The following is a 17,153-nucleotide window of genomic DNA, read 5'->3' as shown; positions in this document are numbered from 1 at the left end:
TGCTAAAGAATAAAGTTCAGAGTCCATCCATGACACTCATCATGTCTATTTCATCACGATTGTGTTAGTTTTACCTCTTAACACTTCCTAATTATTCTGGACTGTCTCCGGAAGTTCGGTTCGTTTCGGACTTCTCTTCTGTACTCCAATACCACTCTTTTTAAATTAAAAATTTCTTGTAATTACAACCACGGTCGGCCTTTCCTGTGCACTTACTATAAAGTGCTGATCTAAGCTACTGAGCCGCACAAGCTCATTAATTCTCACCACAACCTTCTGAGATGGCTACTATTATTTCCATTTTGTAGTTGAGGGAATTTTGGGTTAACAACGTTATGTAAGACCAAGCTTGAAGGTGACGCTTTGACCCCAGATCTCTCTCCCCGGGTACGAGTTCCGGGGGCGCGCGGACAGACGGGTTTTTCACTTTCCCGCGGGCCACGCCCCTTAGGCGGGGATCCGGCGATGACATCACGTCCCATGGTGCTTTGCGCGCCCGCGCTACTATTGGCTTGGCAAATAGGCTCCTGTTTCAAATTGTGGCGCCGAGTCGTTGCAGAGTTTCTGGGCAGTGACAAGATTGGGTATTCTGTCCGGCTAGAGCGGGACAGGTCACCCACCGCCAGTCAGAGTCCTGGGTGGAGATCCGGGACGGCTAGCTGCGTGCGTCGGTCCTCCTGTCCGCGGCGGCACCCGGCGGAGGAGGCAAGCACGCGGGCCCGCATAGGTCTCCGAACCTCTTCAAGCCCCACAGCGCCCTAGTCCGCCGCCAGGCCTTGATTTTTTTGGCGGGGACAGTCATGGCGTCCCAGATAAATTCCTCCGCGAAGAAGAAAGAGGAGAAAGGGAGGAACATCCAGGTGGTGGTGAGATGCAGGTAGGAGAGACCTATTGGATTCTGAGAGTCGGTCTTTGCTGCTGGGCTCCCTCCTGCGCAGTCCCAGGAGAGAAGAGTTTTGTTTGCGTTTCCCGAGGGGATCCGGCTTACGGGTTTCTTGGTCCGTATCTGGTTACGTTCTGCTCAATAAGAATGATACTAGTTGGTGTAAGATGTAAAGTAGGGTCTGTTTTTCAGGCGAAAAAAAGGATGCTTGTGTTACAGGTTATAGTTAAACTGCTATTCAGGAGAGTTTTTGATCATTGTTCTTTACGGGAAGGTGCGTTATTTTTGAACTAATATCGATAGACTTAGGTGTCAGTTTTATGCGGTTGATACTCCATGCATTTTGTCAATTTAGAAATAGCACTGCATACCTACTTTGCAGATTGATTAGCGTTTATCTTGGGGTTATCTCCCATCACTTCGAAAAAAGTAATTGCTTACTTTCTTTAACTATTCTAGATACAGTATCTTTTACATCTCTGTTAAGTAAACCTTGCTGATTTTTTTTTAGAGAGAGAGAGGGAATTTTTTTTTAATATTTATTTTTTAATTTTCGGCGAACACAACATCTTTGTTTTATGTGGTGCTGAGGATCAAACCAGGGCCCCACGCAAGCCAGGCGAGCGCTCTACCGCTTGAGCCACATCCCCAGCCCCAAACTTGCTGAATTTAAACATTGCAAGTTACGTTACAGAAGAACTAGACAGCTTAAGTTAGTGTAGGTGTCTGGTTGTGCGGCAACTTGACTTTCCTTTGTGGAATCATTTGTTCATATACCAAAGGAGACGGAATTTTCGGGATGAGGGATGTTTAGGGGTGTGTTCAACTCCCTCCTGACTGTTTTCCAGATAACTTCTCAATCTTTGTGTTCTTTAAGAAACTGGGGTTTCGATATTTTGTCAGGCTGGCATTAACTCTTGGGCTCAAGGGATCCTTCAGCCTCACCCTCTCAAGAGCTGAGATTACAGAAGTGCGCCACCGCGCCCCAGTTTAACTAGTAGAAGAAGAACATAATTGTTATAGAAACTGCTGCTTAATTAGAGATTGAATTATTCTGTTTCTTAGAGGCTCTCCACGTATACTGTATATGTATCTGTGTGTCTGTTTTTGTTGCTGTTGTTAAAAGTTGCTCTTGCTACTTTTCTGTACCCAGAAGTATCCTAAAATTAAAATGTTATTTTAAAAAACCTTTATCAACAAACTTTCTTTGATTTTGGTTTACTCAAATATGGTGACTTGAATTGTAGGTATCTAAGGTGATGACTGAGTTTCCAAACTAAGTGTCAGAGAGGAAATTATGTAGGAACCTTAAGCCTAGTCAATGATGACACTTGCTAGTTGAGGTTCTTGGGCTTTTTAATTTTTTTTTCCAAATGTAATTTTTTTTTTTTATTTTGATGTCTAAATATAAGGAAATGTGCCTTCTGTGGAAAAAATATTTCAGAATTATAAAAAGTTATGAAGAACACTGTAGCAAACATTGAGTATCTATCACCCAAATTAAGAAACATAATCATCCTTATAGCTGGAGTCTCCCATGGACCTCTCCCTATGCCTCCTCATCCATCCACAGTTAACCATTTTCTTGACCTTGATGTTTATTATCTTAATATATTTCAAGCCTTACCTTTTTTTTTATATATCTACTTTTTTTTTAAGTTGTAGATGGACACAATACCATTATTTTATTTATTTGCTTTTAGGTTGTGTTGAGGATCAAACCCAGTGTCTCACACATGCCAGCCCCAGCCTGAAGGAGGTTTTTTTACTTTATCACCAATGAAAAATCCTCTGATCTAACATGTACAATAATTTTTATATAGAGAGGGTTTCTACTTTTTCTTTTCTAGTTAGGCTTTTCTCTTTCCCTTCCTGGTGCAAGTCTGTCATTAAGCATAAATAAATAATAACATGAATTACTATGCCTTCAGGGATTGGCAAATCTTTTCTGTAAAGAGTCTGGATAAATAAGTATTTATTTTATTTAAATACTTTGCAGGCTACACATGGTCTCAGTGACATATTCTCTGGTTTTATTTTTTTTGAACAATACTTTAAAAACTGTAAAAATTATTTTAGATCTTTGGCAGGGCAAGAGCCAGATTTTATACAGACCTCCTGTATTCCCCCTTCCAACAACTTCCCTCTTTTCTATTCCCCCAGTTTTTAAAATATTCCAAATGCATATAACATAAAATTTACCACCTTAATCCTTTTAAGGAAACAACTTCAGTGGCATTTAATATATTCATAATATTGTGCACCCATCACCTTCATCCATCTGCATAATTCTTCATCTTGAAAAACTGAAACTCTATACTCACTAACCAAAACTCCACATTTCCCCCTTTCCCTGGCCCCTGTCCATAGTTTTTCCACTCAGTACCTCATATAAGTGGAATCATAATGTAGTATTTATCCTTTTGTGATGGATTTATTTCACTTGAATAATGTCCTTAAGGTTCATGCATGTTGTAGTACATGTCAGAATTAGTTTTATGTTTAAGGCTATGTAGTACACCATAGTATGTATGTATCACACTTTGTTTCTTCATTTATGTGTCTATGGACACTTGGGTTTCTTCCACATTTTAGCTATTGTGAATAATGCAACTAGGAACATGAGTATACAAATACCTCTTTTGAGACCCTGTTTTCAGTTATTTTGGGTATTTAGCCAGAATTAGGATTGCTAGATTATATGATAATTCTATTGCTAATTGTTTTGAGAAGCTAATATCCTGTTTTTCACAGTAGCTACATCATTTTACATTTCTCACACAGTGCAAGTGTTTCACTTTCTTTGCGTCAGTATCGGGATTAATTTGCGTCTGTATTAATTTGCGTCTGTATTAACATTTATTATTTTCTGCTTTTTTTGATAGTAGCCATCCTAATGGGTATGAGGTGGGGTATTTCATTATTTTTTTTTTATTGCATTCCTCTAATGATTAATCATGTTAAGCATCTTTTGATGTACTTATTGGCCATTTGTATATCTTCTTTGGAAAAATGTCTAAGTCCTTTGCCCATTTTTTAATTGGATTTGTTTTGTTGTTTACTTTTAGTTCTTTACATATTCTGAATATTATATTAATCCCTTTTCAGATGTATGATGTGCACAATTTTTAGCCCATTCTGAGGATTGTCTTTTTGTATATGCCTTATTGATTGACAAGGGCATTTAACCACTGAGTGGCCTCCCTAGCCCTCTTAATTTTTTGAGACAGAGTCTCACTAAGTTGCTTAGGGCTTTGCTCATTTTCTGAGGCTGGCTTTGGAATTGTGATCCTGCTGCCTTAGCCTCATGAGTTGCTGGGATTACATGCCAGTGATACAGTCTTTTGATGCCTACAATTTTAAAATTTTTATTAAGTCCAATTGTTTATTTTCATTGTTGCCTTGCTTTTGGTGTGACATCCAAGAAATCACTGAAAAGTTCATTCTCATGAAGCTTTTGCCCTATGCTTTCTTCTAAGAGTTTTTAGAGTTATAGGTTTAAAGATTTAAAGTCTGATCCATTATAAGTTACTTCATTCTTTCGAATGTGGATGTCCAGTTTTCCCCACCATTTGTTGAAAAGACTCTTTCCCTACTGAATGGTCTTGTGTTCCTTGTAAAAAATCATTTGCCCATATATGAAAGGATTTATTTCTGGGTTTTCTATTCTAATCCTTTTGTCTATTTGTCTGTCTTTATGCCATTACCTGACAATTTTGCTTATTATAGCTTTGTAGTAAGTTTGGAAGTCAAAAATTATGAGTCCTCCAACTTTCTTCTTCAAGATTGTTTTGGTTATCTAGAGACACCATATGACTTTTAGGATGACTTTTTCTATTTCTGCAAAACATGCCATTGAGATTTTAATAGGGATTATGTTCAATTTGTAGATCACTTTGAGTATACATCTTTATATATATATATATATATATATATATATATATATATATATATTTTTTTTTTTTTTTTGATATTGAGAATAGAACCCAGGGATACTTTAGCACTGAACTATACCCAGCCCTTTTTATTTTTTTTACTCTGAGACAGGGTCTCCCTGAGTTGCTTAGAGCCTCAGTTGCTGAGGCTGGCCTTGAACTTGCAATCCTCCTGCCTTAGTCTCTTGAGTCACTGGGATTACAGAGATGATCACCACACTTGGCTTAATGTCTTAATATTACTCCTCCAGTTCATGAACATAGATATGTTTCCATTTATTTATGTATTTTATTTTTTTCAGCTATGTAGTTTTTTTTTTTAAGTACAACCCATGTGATCCTGTGAGTGTTTTCATTCATTGTATTAATATGATATATTATGTTGATCATTTTACATCCTTGGTTAAATTAACTCATAAGTATTGGATTCTTGATGCTATTTTAAACAGAGTTGTTTTTGTAACTTCCTTTTTAATATGTAGAAATGCAACTGACTTTTTTGCATGTTGACTCTATACTTTGCTGAATTCATTTTTTAAAAATACTTTTTGTTGATGTAAATTTTTAAATTTATTTATATGTGGTGCTGAGGATGGAACCCAGTGCCTCACACATGCTAGGCAAGTGCTCTGCCACTGAGCCCCAACCCAGCCCTGAATACATTTATTAAACAGTTTTTTGTGGAATCTTTAGGGCTTTCTACATATAAATTATCATCTTTGAACAGAGATAATTCTACTTCTTCCTCTGCAGCTAAATGTCTTTTATTTATTTTTTCTGCCTAGAACTTCCTGAACTTTGCTGAATAAAACTGGTGAAAGTGTACATCTTTGCTTTTTTTTTTTCTTCCCAGTTACTGGGGATTGAACTCAGGGGAGCTCTACCACTGAGCTACATCCCTAGTTCTTTTTTTTTAAATATATTTTTTAGTTGTTGATGGACCTTTTAAATTTTATTTTGTTCATTTATTTATTTGGGCTGTGCTGAGAGTCCCTGCCTCCCACGTGTAAAGGAAGCACTTTGCCACTGAGCCACAACCTCAGCACCCCCCCCACCCCCACCCCCACCACCCCCAGCTCTTTTTATTTTTGGCAGTGCTGGGGAAATTTAGGGCTTCATGCATGCTAGGCAGTGCTCCACTGCTGAGCTACATCCCCTGCCCTATGTTTTTTTAGTCAGGGTCTCATTAAGTTGCCAAGACTAGCCCAGGGGGCTGGGGTTGTAGCTCAGTGGTAGAATGCTTATCTAGCACACATGAGACACTGGCTTAAATCCTCAGCACCACATAAAAATAAATACATAAAATAAAAATATTATATCCATCTGTAACTAAAAAATACTAAAAAAAAAAAAAAAAATAAGACTAGCCCAGAATTTAGAATTCTCCTATCTTAGCCTCAGGAGTCTGGGATTACAGGCATGTTCCACCCATGCCCAGTTTGCTTTGCACTTGATCTTATTTATTTATTTATAATTGTAGTTGGGCACCATACCTTTATTATTTTTATGTGATGCTGAGGATCAAACCCAGAGCCTGCATGTGCTAAGCCGCTCTACCCCTGAGCCACAGCTCCAGTCCCTGCACTTGATCTTAAAGGAAAAGCTTTCAGTCTTTGACCATTGAGTGTGATATTTCTGGTAGATTTTTCACGTATGACTTTTACTATGTTGATGTACTTTTCCTTCTATTTCCCCATTCATTGTTTTTATTGTGAAAGGGTTTTTGTCAAATACTCTTTTCTGCACCAGTTGATATGATTCTGTGTCTTTTTTCCCCCCCTTCATTCTGTATCACATCAATCAGTTTTTGTGTGTTTAACCATCCTTGCATTCTGGGGATGATTCCCATTTGGGAGTGTATATAATCTTTTTAATATGCTACTGAGTTCAGTTTACTAGTATTTTGGTGAGCCTTTCTTTTCCCCTGTGCTGGATATGAAATCCAGAGCCTCATACAAGCTAGTTATGTGCTCTACCATTAAGCTATACTCTTATCCCCTTGTGGAGCATTTTTGAATCAGTATCCATAAGATATACTTATCTGTAGATTTCAAATGGTGTCTTTGACTTTGGTATTAAGGTAATGCTGTTCTCATAGAATGAGTTAGGAAATATTCTCTCCTCTTCAATTTGAGAAGATTTGGTACTAGTTCTTTTTTGTTTTTATTTTATTTATTTATTTATTTTAATATTTATTTTTTAGTTTTCAGTGGACACAACATCTTTGTTTGTATGTGGTACTGAGGATCGAACCTGGGCTGCATGCATGCCAGGCGAGCGAGCTACCGCTTGAGCCACATCCCCAGCTCAACTAGTTCTTTTTTGAAATATTTGGTAGAAATTACCTTGAACTCATTAGTCTAGGACTTTGGCATATTTTTGATTATTGCTTCAATCTGCTTACCAACTACTTATAGGTCAGATTTTCTATTTTTTGTGGTTTAGTGTGGCTAGGTTTTATATTTCTAGGAATTTGTTCATTTCGGTTATAGTTGTTGGGGTGCAATTGTTCATAACACTTAACAATCCTTTTTACTTCTATTGAGTCAGTAGTAATGTTCCCACTTTCACTTTTGATTTTAGTAATTTGAGCCTTTTTCTTCCGTAGTTGATCTAGCTATGTCAACTTTGTTGATCTTTTTGAGGAATTGGCTTTTTTTTTTTTTTTTAAAGAGAATTTTTTTTTAATATTTATTTTTTCGTTTTCGGCGGACACAACATCTTTGTTTGTATGTGGTGCTGAGGATCGAACCCGGGCCGCACGCATGCCAGGCGAGCGCGCTACCGCTTGAGCCACATCCCCAGCCCAGGAATTGGCTTTTTGTTTCATTAATTTTCTATATTATTTTCCTGTTCTCTGTTTTATCTCTAATCTTCATTATTTTCTTTCTTCTCCTGTCTTTGAGATTAATTAATTCTTTTTCTAGTTCCTTAAATTGCAAAAATAGAGTGCTGATATGAGATCTTTCCTGTTTATTTGTTTGTTTGGTATTGATGGTTGAACTTAAGGGTGCCCAACCACTGCGTTACATTCCCAGCCCTTTTTATTTTTTGAGACAGCATCTTACTGAATTTCCAAGGCTGGCCTCAAGTTTGCAATCCTCTTTCTTCCACTTCCCAAGTTGCTAGGATTACAGGTGTGCATCTCCATGCCCAGCTCCTGCTTTTTTAATATAGGATTTAATATAGGATTTATAGCTATAAAGTTTCCTTTTAGCAATGCTTTTGCTGTATCTTATCAATTTTGATATGTTGTTTTAATTTCATTTGTCTTTTAAGTATTTTCTCATTTCCCTTGTGATTTCTTCTTTGATTCTTGGTCACTTAAGTACACATACATTTTTTTTTTTTTAAATGCATCTACTATACTTTTATCTCAGTACCTTTGGGATTTCTTTTCTTTCTCTCTCTATTTTAGGGGGAGTGATAATGGGGATTTAACTTGTGTTCTTTATCATTTAACTACACCCCTACCTCTTCTTCTTTTTTTTTTTTTTTTAAACTTTAAGACAGGTTTTCCTTAATTTGCCAAGGCTGGCCTGGAATTTGTAATCTTCCTGCCTCAGCCTCCAGAGTCTCTGGGATTGTGGACCGCTGTGTCTAGAGGCCTTTGCAATTTCTATTCTGTACCAGAAAAGCTTTTCCTCCCAAAGATCTACAATGAATGGCTCCCTCACATTTTAATGTTTTTCTTGTGGGTTTTGTTTGTTTTATTCCTTCAGGTTTTAGATTGGTGGGGCTGGGGCTGGGGCTAGGGGTGGGGTGGGTGGGTGGGTATTGGGTATTGAACCCAGGGACACTTTGCCATTGAGTTAGAAATAGAATTTAAATTGCAAAATAGCTCTTTTTTAGTTTTTATTTTGAAATAAGTTGCTTAGGGCTTCACTAAGTTGCATATTTTATTTTATTTATTTTTTAAATATTTCTTTATTTATTTTTAGTTTTCGGCGGACACAACGTCTTTGTTTGTATGTGGTGCTGAGGATCGAACCCGGGCCGCATTCATGCCAGGCGAGCGCGCTACCGCTTGAGCCACATCCCCAGCCCCAAGATAGAACTTTAAAAAACATTTTTTTTAAAATCATTAATCTCTCTTTCCTCACCATTTTGGTTGTTTAAATTTTTATACTGAGACCAACAAATTGATGTGTTTGTTAGCGTAATCAGTGGTGATTTTGCAGTTTTGAATTAGCTAGATAAATCTGGATAGGAAAATAGTGGCTCAGCAGTACTCTTTCTACTAGTACAGATAGTTCCAAAAGCTCCTCTAGGAGTTTTGATGACTTTTAGGAATGTGTGATCTATATGAATTTCCTATGACTCAATTCTGACAACTTGATCCGTATTTACTTGGTAACTTAATCGTGCCCAGGCAAGAGAGTTCAGGGATGCGAGGAATAATAGAGTAATTGGCTTTAGTCATTGGAGAGCAGTTCACCCCACTTGTTGATACTTTCTTAGCCTACCTCCATATAAGTAGAATGTTTAATAATATTGCATATTCATTTGTGTTGTATGCATTGTGTAGGCTTAGTACAATTGGCAAATGATATCATTATGAGATGTTTTCTGGGAATTGTTCAGTTTCCTGATATCACAAATTTGGTCTTCTTTTTTTTTTAATTAAAAAAATTTTAGTCATAGATGGACATACTACTTTTATTTTATTTATTTATGTGGTGCTGAGGATAGAATCCAGTGCCCCACACATGTGAGGCAAGCGCTCTACCATTGAGCCTGAATCCTAGCCCACATATTTGGTCTTCTGATCACTCAAAAGTAAGCTAGTGAAATTGCACACTCCTTCTGTTGTCTGAGTTTATGTAACAGGTATAGCTTTCTTAAAATACATGTATACGTGGGCTGGGATTGTAGCTCAGTGGTAGAGCGCTCGCCTAGCACGTTCGAGGCCCTGGGTTTGATCCTCAGCACCAAAAAAAAAAACAAAAACCCCAACATGTATATGTAAAGTTGTTTTCTTAGAAACATGAATGTTTACAACCATTGATTTTTAGGAAATTGTTACTACATATTCTGTTTTATGATGTTTTCATGAAGCCTGTTATACAAAGCGGCTTCTGATGAGTAATGATAACCAATTTTAACTGCCTATATGTACCAGATTGTGAATTAACCACACACACACACACACACACACACACACACCCAAAAAACCAAAAACCAAAAAACCACACAATAAAATGGAGTTTGCAAATATAAAAAATATATATGTAAGCTAATGACATGAGGTATGCTATGGGGAATTGAGGTATCCTTTTAAAATAAATGGTAACTTGGGTTGTCTAGTGATAAGGGGAAGATAATTTCCTATTTGGCTCTTCCTTCCAAAATGTACACTACTCAGTGAGGGAAATGAACTTGGAATAACAGGTTGTTTCCTTTGGCCCAACTGTGCATTATGTGTATAAATGTCTTAATGGATGCTGCTCTGTGGACTGTGATTCTTTTTAGTTTCCCCATCATTCCTCTTAGAATGACATTTTTTTAAAAAATATTTTTTTAGTTATACATGGGCACAATATCTTTATTTTGTTTATTTATTTTTTATGTGGTGCTGAAGATCGAACCTAGGGTCTCACACGTGAGAGGCGAGTTCTCTACCGCTGAGCCACAACCCCAGCCTCTAGAATGACGTTTATTAAGTAAAGTAGTAACACAAATATTTGAGAACCTATTGTATGCTAAGCATAGTAGTGAGCCCCAGGGAAACAGTAAACTAAACAGGATTTCTTTCCCTAGCAGTCTGAGGTCTACTAAGAAACACTGGCAAATTATTATATGAGAAGTGATGTTTAAGAAAGGATAAATAAGGGCTGGGTTATGGCTCAGTGGCAGAGTGCTTTTGCCTAGCATGTGTGAGGTACTGGGTTCGATCCTCAGCACTATATAAAAATAAATAAATGAAATAAAGATATTGTGTCCACCTAAAAACTAATACACATATTTATTTTATTTTTTAAAGAAAGAAAGGGTACCTAAAAGGTGCTTTAGGAATATAGGGCACAATTCAATGTGATCTTTAGACAAGTGGGGGAGGGAAGTGTCCTGGGAAGAATTCCCTGAAGAAATAATCTTCTAAGTGAAATACCTTTTTTTAGGCAGTTCAGTAGAATGAATCAGTGATCCTATATGTTTGAGCAATGTAGCCCTTCTATTCCAGTTTTTTCATTTGAAAAATAAATCTAGTGATACTATAAATGTCACAATGTTGTGAGGACAAAGTGAGTTAGCACATATTAAGTATTGGGAACAATGAGTACTTGACACATGGTGCTCAACATATTTGTCATTATTTTTTATCTACTATTTATTTTGTGCCAGATATACACTGGACGTTTTGCATTTTGAATAAAAATTGACCTGTTATTTCTATGCCATCATAACCTAACTTGATTAGATTGTAAGAATAGTGAAAATAGAATTCTGGGGGGGAAAAACAGCATTTTTGACAACTTAGCATCCACTCGAAGAAACTGTTAGAATTTGGTTGCTGGGGAACCATACTGGAGGTTGAGCCCAAGGACATTTTACCATTGAGCTACATCCCTAGTACTTTTTATTTTTTATTTGAGACAGAGTCTGACGAAGTTACTGAGACTGGCCTCAAACTTGCATTGTTCCTGCCTCAGCCTCCTGAATGACTGGAATTATAGCTGTGTGCCACCACACCCTGCAAAACTGTTAGGATTGTAATGTTTTATATATCTTTGAAAATTTTTTAAAAAAGAATTTTATTTCTGGGACTAAATCCTTATAATTTTCTCTGCTTTAGCATTTAGCCCCCACTTAATCCTCATCACTAACAGTGAGTCACAGCTTCATATTTCACTTTTTTCTTTTTCTTTTTTTTTTAAGGTGAACACAATATCTTTATTTTATTTTTATGTGGTGCTGAGGATCGATCCCAGTGCCTCACGCATGCCAGGTGAGCACGGCACCACTTGAGCCACATCCCAAGCCCCTTCACATTTTTCTTATCAATGTTGTTAGTGAAAATGTCTTGTTGTTTTTTGTGGTTATGGTATGGAACCCCCCAGGGCATCATGCATGCCAAGTAAATTCTCTACCACCGAGCCACATCCCCATCCCAAATTAAGAGTTCTTGAATAACTTTGGGTTTTTGTTTTTACAGACCATTTAATTTGGCAGAGCGGAAAGTTAACGCCCATTCAGTAGTGGAGTGTGATCACGTTCGAAAAGAAGTTAGTGTACGAACTGGAGGATTGGCTGATAAGAGTTCAAGGAAGACATATACTTTTGACATGGTACTTACTTTCTTATAAAATGGTGCTACTTTTTAATTATTCACTACTGTAAAGTAATCCTAATGTACATATTTATCCTGGAAAATGGCATACTCTTATGAATTTCAGTTATCTCTTCCAGTTGTTAAGTGATTTCTCATGAGCTGAATTAGTTAACATATTACAAGTAAAATTATTAAAATGAATATCTTTTACATTTTCTTTAAGAAATTTCTTTATCTTAATAGGTTTTTGGAGCATCTACTAAACAAATCGATGTTTACCGCAGTGTTGTTTGTCCAATTCTGGATGAAGTTATTATGGGCTATAATTGTACTATCTTTGCGTAAGTTGATGAAAATTTATATGTATGTGTTTTTTCAAATTTATGAAAAGGTTTATGTATTTGTTTTTGATCAAACACTTTGTTAATCTTGACAGGTATGGCCAAACTGGTACTGGAAAAACTTTTACTATGGAAGGTGAAAGGTCACCTAATGAAACATATACCTGGGAGGAGGTATTTTTTATAACACATTTATCTCTAATATGGCAGAAATTTAGCAGAATAAAACTTGTGTGTGAGTCTCTCACGAAATAGAGAAGTTCAGAATACCCATGTCAAACATGAATTTAGGAATGGGGTATCATACTGTTCTTTGTAACTTTCATTGCCTCACTGCAAAATCCTTTCTTTTGTTTTATAAATTGGGCACAGCAAGAGTAAGGCACATTAACTAATAATAAAATAGGATAATTATGGCATTATGACACATTATAATTATGACAATAATGTATTATAATAAAAGTTATGTGACTGTGGTCTCTCTCTAAATATCTTATTGTACTTTTCACCTTTCATTTAAAAGGAGCACTTTACGGCCTCTCTTTGATATTTCCAAATTGCTACTATTGATACCCTTAATGCTTTGGGGGACATTACTAAATAAAATTAGTGGTACCTGAATCCTAGGGCAATTGATCTAATAACCAACAGGGCTACCAGAGACTAATAGGCAGGAAGCATATATTGTGTGGATGTGCTGGATAAGTGGATGATTTCATGTCCCTGTCTGGATGGTGTAAGATTTCACCATGCTACTCAGAATGGTGCACAGTTTAAATTGTAATAAAATGTTTATTTCTGGAATCTTCTATTTAATATTTTGGACTGTGGTTGATCATGAGTAGCTGAAACCACAGAAAACAAAACTGTGAATAAGAAAGGGGACTTCTGTATTGTGGAAAAGTTGGAGCATGAATAGAACTTACAGGAAAGGATTTTACAATGAGGTAATGAAAGTTACAAAGAGCAGTATGGTGTTTTATTAATGATGACCTTGAGTGTTCAAGAAATTAAGACCACTATATGGTTTAGTTTTGAAGAAAGCATATAGAATATTTCACAAATATTTTCACCAAATGTGTTTAATAACTTAATTCTTCAAATTATTGAGTTTTAGATAAGTCCTTTTTTTAGTGGTAACATAGCTGAGCTGTCAGCATATTCTATACATGGATGATAAAGTTATAGAATTATAATCATTATAAGATATAGAATAGACATATCACTTCAAATTATAGAGACTTTTAACAGTTTTATTAAGGATGCTTTGATAGTTGAGAAACATCCCTGTTTTTTTTCTGACTAAAATGAAGGTATTACATTTTCATGAGGATAATTGGATAGGATAATTGAATTTGGTTTTATAAGTAGTATGATTTAATTGGTTTCTGTAATGCTCAGATAGGAAGATGGATAAACAGTAAGACATATTTGTGCAATGTTTGGCGAATACTGTTGAACAGACTGTTGAAAATGAGTTGTCTAACATTAAGTTGTTTGTTTTTAACTTGCTTTAGTATACAGTATCTCTCAGTATCCACAGGAGTTTGTTCCAGGATAACCTCCCTGCTATGTCCCCTATGTATGCACACATTGCTAGTTTCATGGTTTGTGCCAAAATCTGAGGATGCTCAAGCTCCTTAAGTCAAATGTTATATTTATATATAACCTATGTATGAAGTCCTGGATTCAATCACCAGTATTACCAAAACAAAACAAAACAAAACAAACATACCTAGGAATTTAAGCATTTATCTGAGGAAAAAAAATCATAGATGACCAAAGACATCCTTCTTTTCTGTATTAATGGCACTTGGTGAACATCATTATGTTTGTCATTGAATGCTTAAAGATGATTTAAGGTATATCTCCTGTATACCTTAAATCATCTTTAGATTACTTATAATATTTAATATAATGTATATGCTATATAAATTGCTCATATGCCATCATGCTTAGGAAATAAAAAATATAAAATTACAATTTTTTTCCTAATATTTTCTATCCATATTTGGTAAAATGCAGAGCCAGTGGGCACAGAGGGCTGATTGTACTTCTGTTTAAATATAATGTAAAGGAGGTCCTTTATAGTTATATGAGTTTTAAGTGCCATAGTAAATGGCATTCTTCATTTATTTTAATCATCATTACATAATTTCAGGATCCTTTGGCTGGTATAATTCCTCGAACCCTTCATCAAATTTTTGAGAAACTTACTGATAATGGTACTGAATTTTCAGTCAAAGTGTCTCTGTTGGAAATCTATAATGAAGAACTTTTTGATCTTCTTAATCCATCTTCTGATGTTTCTGAGAGACTACAGATGTTTGATGATCCCCGCAACAAGGTAACTATCTTTGAGAATGATATGTTTCCATATTTTAATGTGTAAGGCTTTAAGAAGTCAGTGTCCTTTTAAAAAAACCCAATTTAATTGATATTCTTTTGATATTTGATCAGAGGGGAGTGATAATCAAAGGTTTAGAAGAAATTACTGTACATAACAAGGATGAAGTCTATCAAATTTTAGAGAAGGGGGCAGCAAAAAGAACAACTGCAGCAACTTTGATGAATGCATACTCTAGGTAAGAAAGCCATAGTTTTCATCCTAGCTCCATTTTCTTTTTTAGAAAAATTAGGAAATTAGGGGAAATCCAATTGGGACGATTCAAGGTGTGTGGATTACATTCCTAGGTATGTTTGTTTGTTTTGTTTTGGTAATACTGGTGATTGAATCCAGGACCTCATACATTTTAGGCAAGCACTGAGCTATAGCATCCAGCCACCACAATGTACAAAAATGATGCTTATAAACTTTTAAAAACAGTATGAAAGCACAAAGAAGAAAATTAAACATTATCATATTCTCTGCCAACTGTCAATGACATTAACAAACATAGTGATGTTCACCAAGTGCACATTTTAATACAGAAAAGAAAGATGTCTTTGGTCATCTATATGATTTTTGTTTTCCTCAGATAAATACTTAAATGTCAGTATTTAGCTTAAGGTATACTTTTAAAAACTTTATGGTCTAGCAGGGATTATTTTATGGTGTTTTTGTAGGCATGCTGTTTACTATTTCTGCTGTTTAGGAGAAGGAGTTACTTATTTCTGATAACATTTTCAAAACAGAAATATACTTGTACACAACAGTAGACATGGAGGAAGAGTGATCTGATGGCTTGCCTGGTGGTATCTGAATTTATGGTAATGACATATTTCAAGTGGTTCTTACAAATAGAGAGATTGATTGGGAGCCTTCTGCTCTGACACACCAAGTAATTATTCTGATCCCACCACATAGCCATTTTCCAGGTGTGTCTAAAAATTCTAGTTTCTAATTATTTTAGGTTATTTTCAGGTAGCTTCTTATTGGGGTCTCCCCTATAGGCAGTATATATAAGAAAGGAAAAACCTATTCATTGTTCTATACCTTCTGTCTTCTAAAATCTTAATGATATCTCCTGTCTGATAATATTTTTCTTTACCCTTATGGATTTTGGTCTTTTCTGGGTCTTCGTGTTTTATAGGAAGCAAACAATATTTTACTTTATAATGAATGGGCAATGTGGTCTTTTTTCTAGTCGTTCCCACTCAGTTTTCTCTGTTACAATACATATGAAAGAAACTACAATTGACGGAGAAGAACTTGTTAAAATTGGAAAGTTGAACTTGGTAAGCATCTACCTTAATACCACTGTTTCATTCTTATGGAATGGCTTGACATTTTTACTTCTAGATAATATTTCTGTAGTCACTGGGTTATTAGCTTTCTTTTAAATATTTATTTAATTGTAGATGAAAACACAGTATCTTTATTTTTGCGTGGTGCTGAGGATCAGACCCAGTGCCTCACATGTTCAAGGCAAGTGTTTTTACCACTGAGCCTCAGCCCCAGCTCCATGGGTTATTAGCTTTCTAGAGGGAGAAGAAATTTGTGTAGAAAATTGATTTGCTGGTAATTTAGTATATTATGTGTGAGAATGCATATCTTTGAATTCAGTTCCAATAGGCTGACTTTTTATTTTTAAAATTAAAGGTTGATCTTGCAGGAAGTGAAAACATTGGTCGTTCAGGAGCAGTTGACAAGAGAGCTCGGGAAGCTGGAAATATCAATCAATCTCTGTTGACTTTGGGAAGAGTTATTACTGCTCTTGTAGAAAGAACACCTCATGTTCCTTATCGAGAATCTAAACTAACTAGAATCCTCCAAGATTCTCTAGGGGGCCGAACAAGAACATCTATCATTGCAACAATTTCTCCTGCATCTCTCAATCTTGAGGTAAACCCTTTGAAAGGAAGCTGCAAAATGTAGAAGTTATAATTCTATATTTAGCTATCATATATTTTAAAAGTTCATTTACTAGTTTCATTCATTTTATACTGTGATAAAAGAATCTGTACATTGCATATGAATATGTTCTGGAGGACAACACTGAAAATATACAGTTTTTAATCTTAGAAAGCCAATTTTGTAAATGGCTTTTCCACAGTCTTCCAAGAAAATTGCTTTGGGTCAATAGCAGTGGGTGTTGTAATTTCATTAGAACTTAGGATCAAGTGAATTCTACTGTTGCAGAACCAAGTTGAATGTTTGAGAATCCCAGCAAAGCAACAAAGATGGTAAATTCTGCTCTTATTTTCTTGTTATCCTCTGCTTTAAATGATATTAGAAAAGTTTTTCTAAGGGCTCCAATTCCCCTTTCATTTAAAAAATATTT

At 35.8% G+C, this 17,153-nt stretch overlaps 1 protein-coding gene across 1 annotated transcript in view; it reads left to right on the top strand.

The window, feature by feature from the left end:
* The first annotated feature begins 606 nt into the window (after positions 1-606).
* Positions 607-17,153, top strand: part of Kif11 (kinesin family member 11) — a 49,779-nt gene continuing 33,232 nt past the window's right edge. The window contains exons 1-8 of the mRNA XM_027940020.2: positions 607-877; positions 11,972-12,104; positions 12,332-12,429; positions 12,525-12,603; positions 14,591-14,776; positions 14,890-15,014; positions 16,017-16,107; positions 16,472-16,714. Coding sequence (XP_027795821.2) covers positions 801-877; positions 11,972-12,104; positions 12,332-12,429; positions 12,525-12,603; positions 14,591-14,776; positions 14,890-15,014; positions 16,017-16,107; positions 16,472-16,714 — 1,032 coding nt within the window. The 5' untranslated portion in view covers positions 607-800. The remainder of the gene's footprint in view (positions 878-11,971; positions 12,105-12,331; positions 12,430-12,524; positions 12,604-14,590; positions 14,777-14,889; positions 15,015-16,016; positions 16,108-16,471; positions 16,715-17,153) is intronic.

Source organism: Marmota flaviventris, chromosome 4 (genome assembly GCF_047511675.1).
Source record: "Marmota flaviventris isolate mMarFla1 chromosome 4, mMarFla1.hap1, whole genome shotgun sequence".
Taxonomy (NCBI): Eukaryota; Metazoa; Chordata; class Mammalia; order Rodentia; family Sciuridae; genus Marmota; species Marmota flaviventris.
Note: the sequence above shows the minus strand (reverse complement) of the source record. Positions and strands in the feature narration are given on the sequence as shown.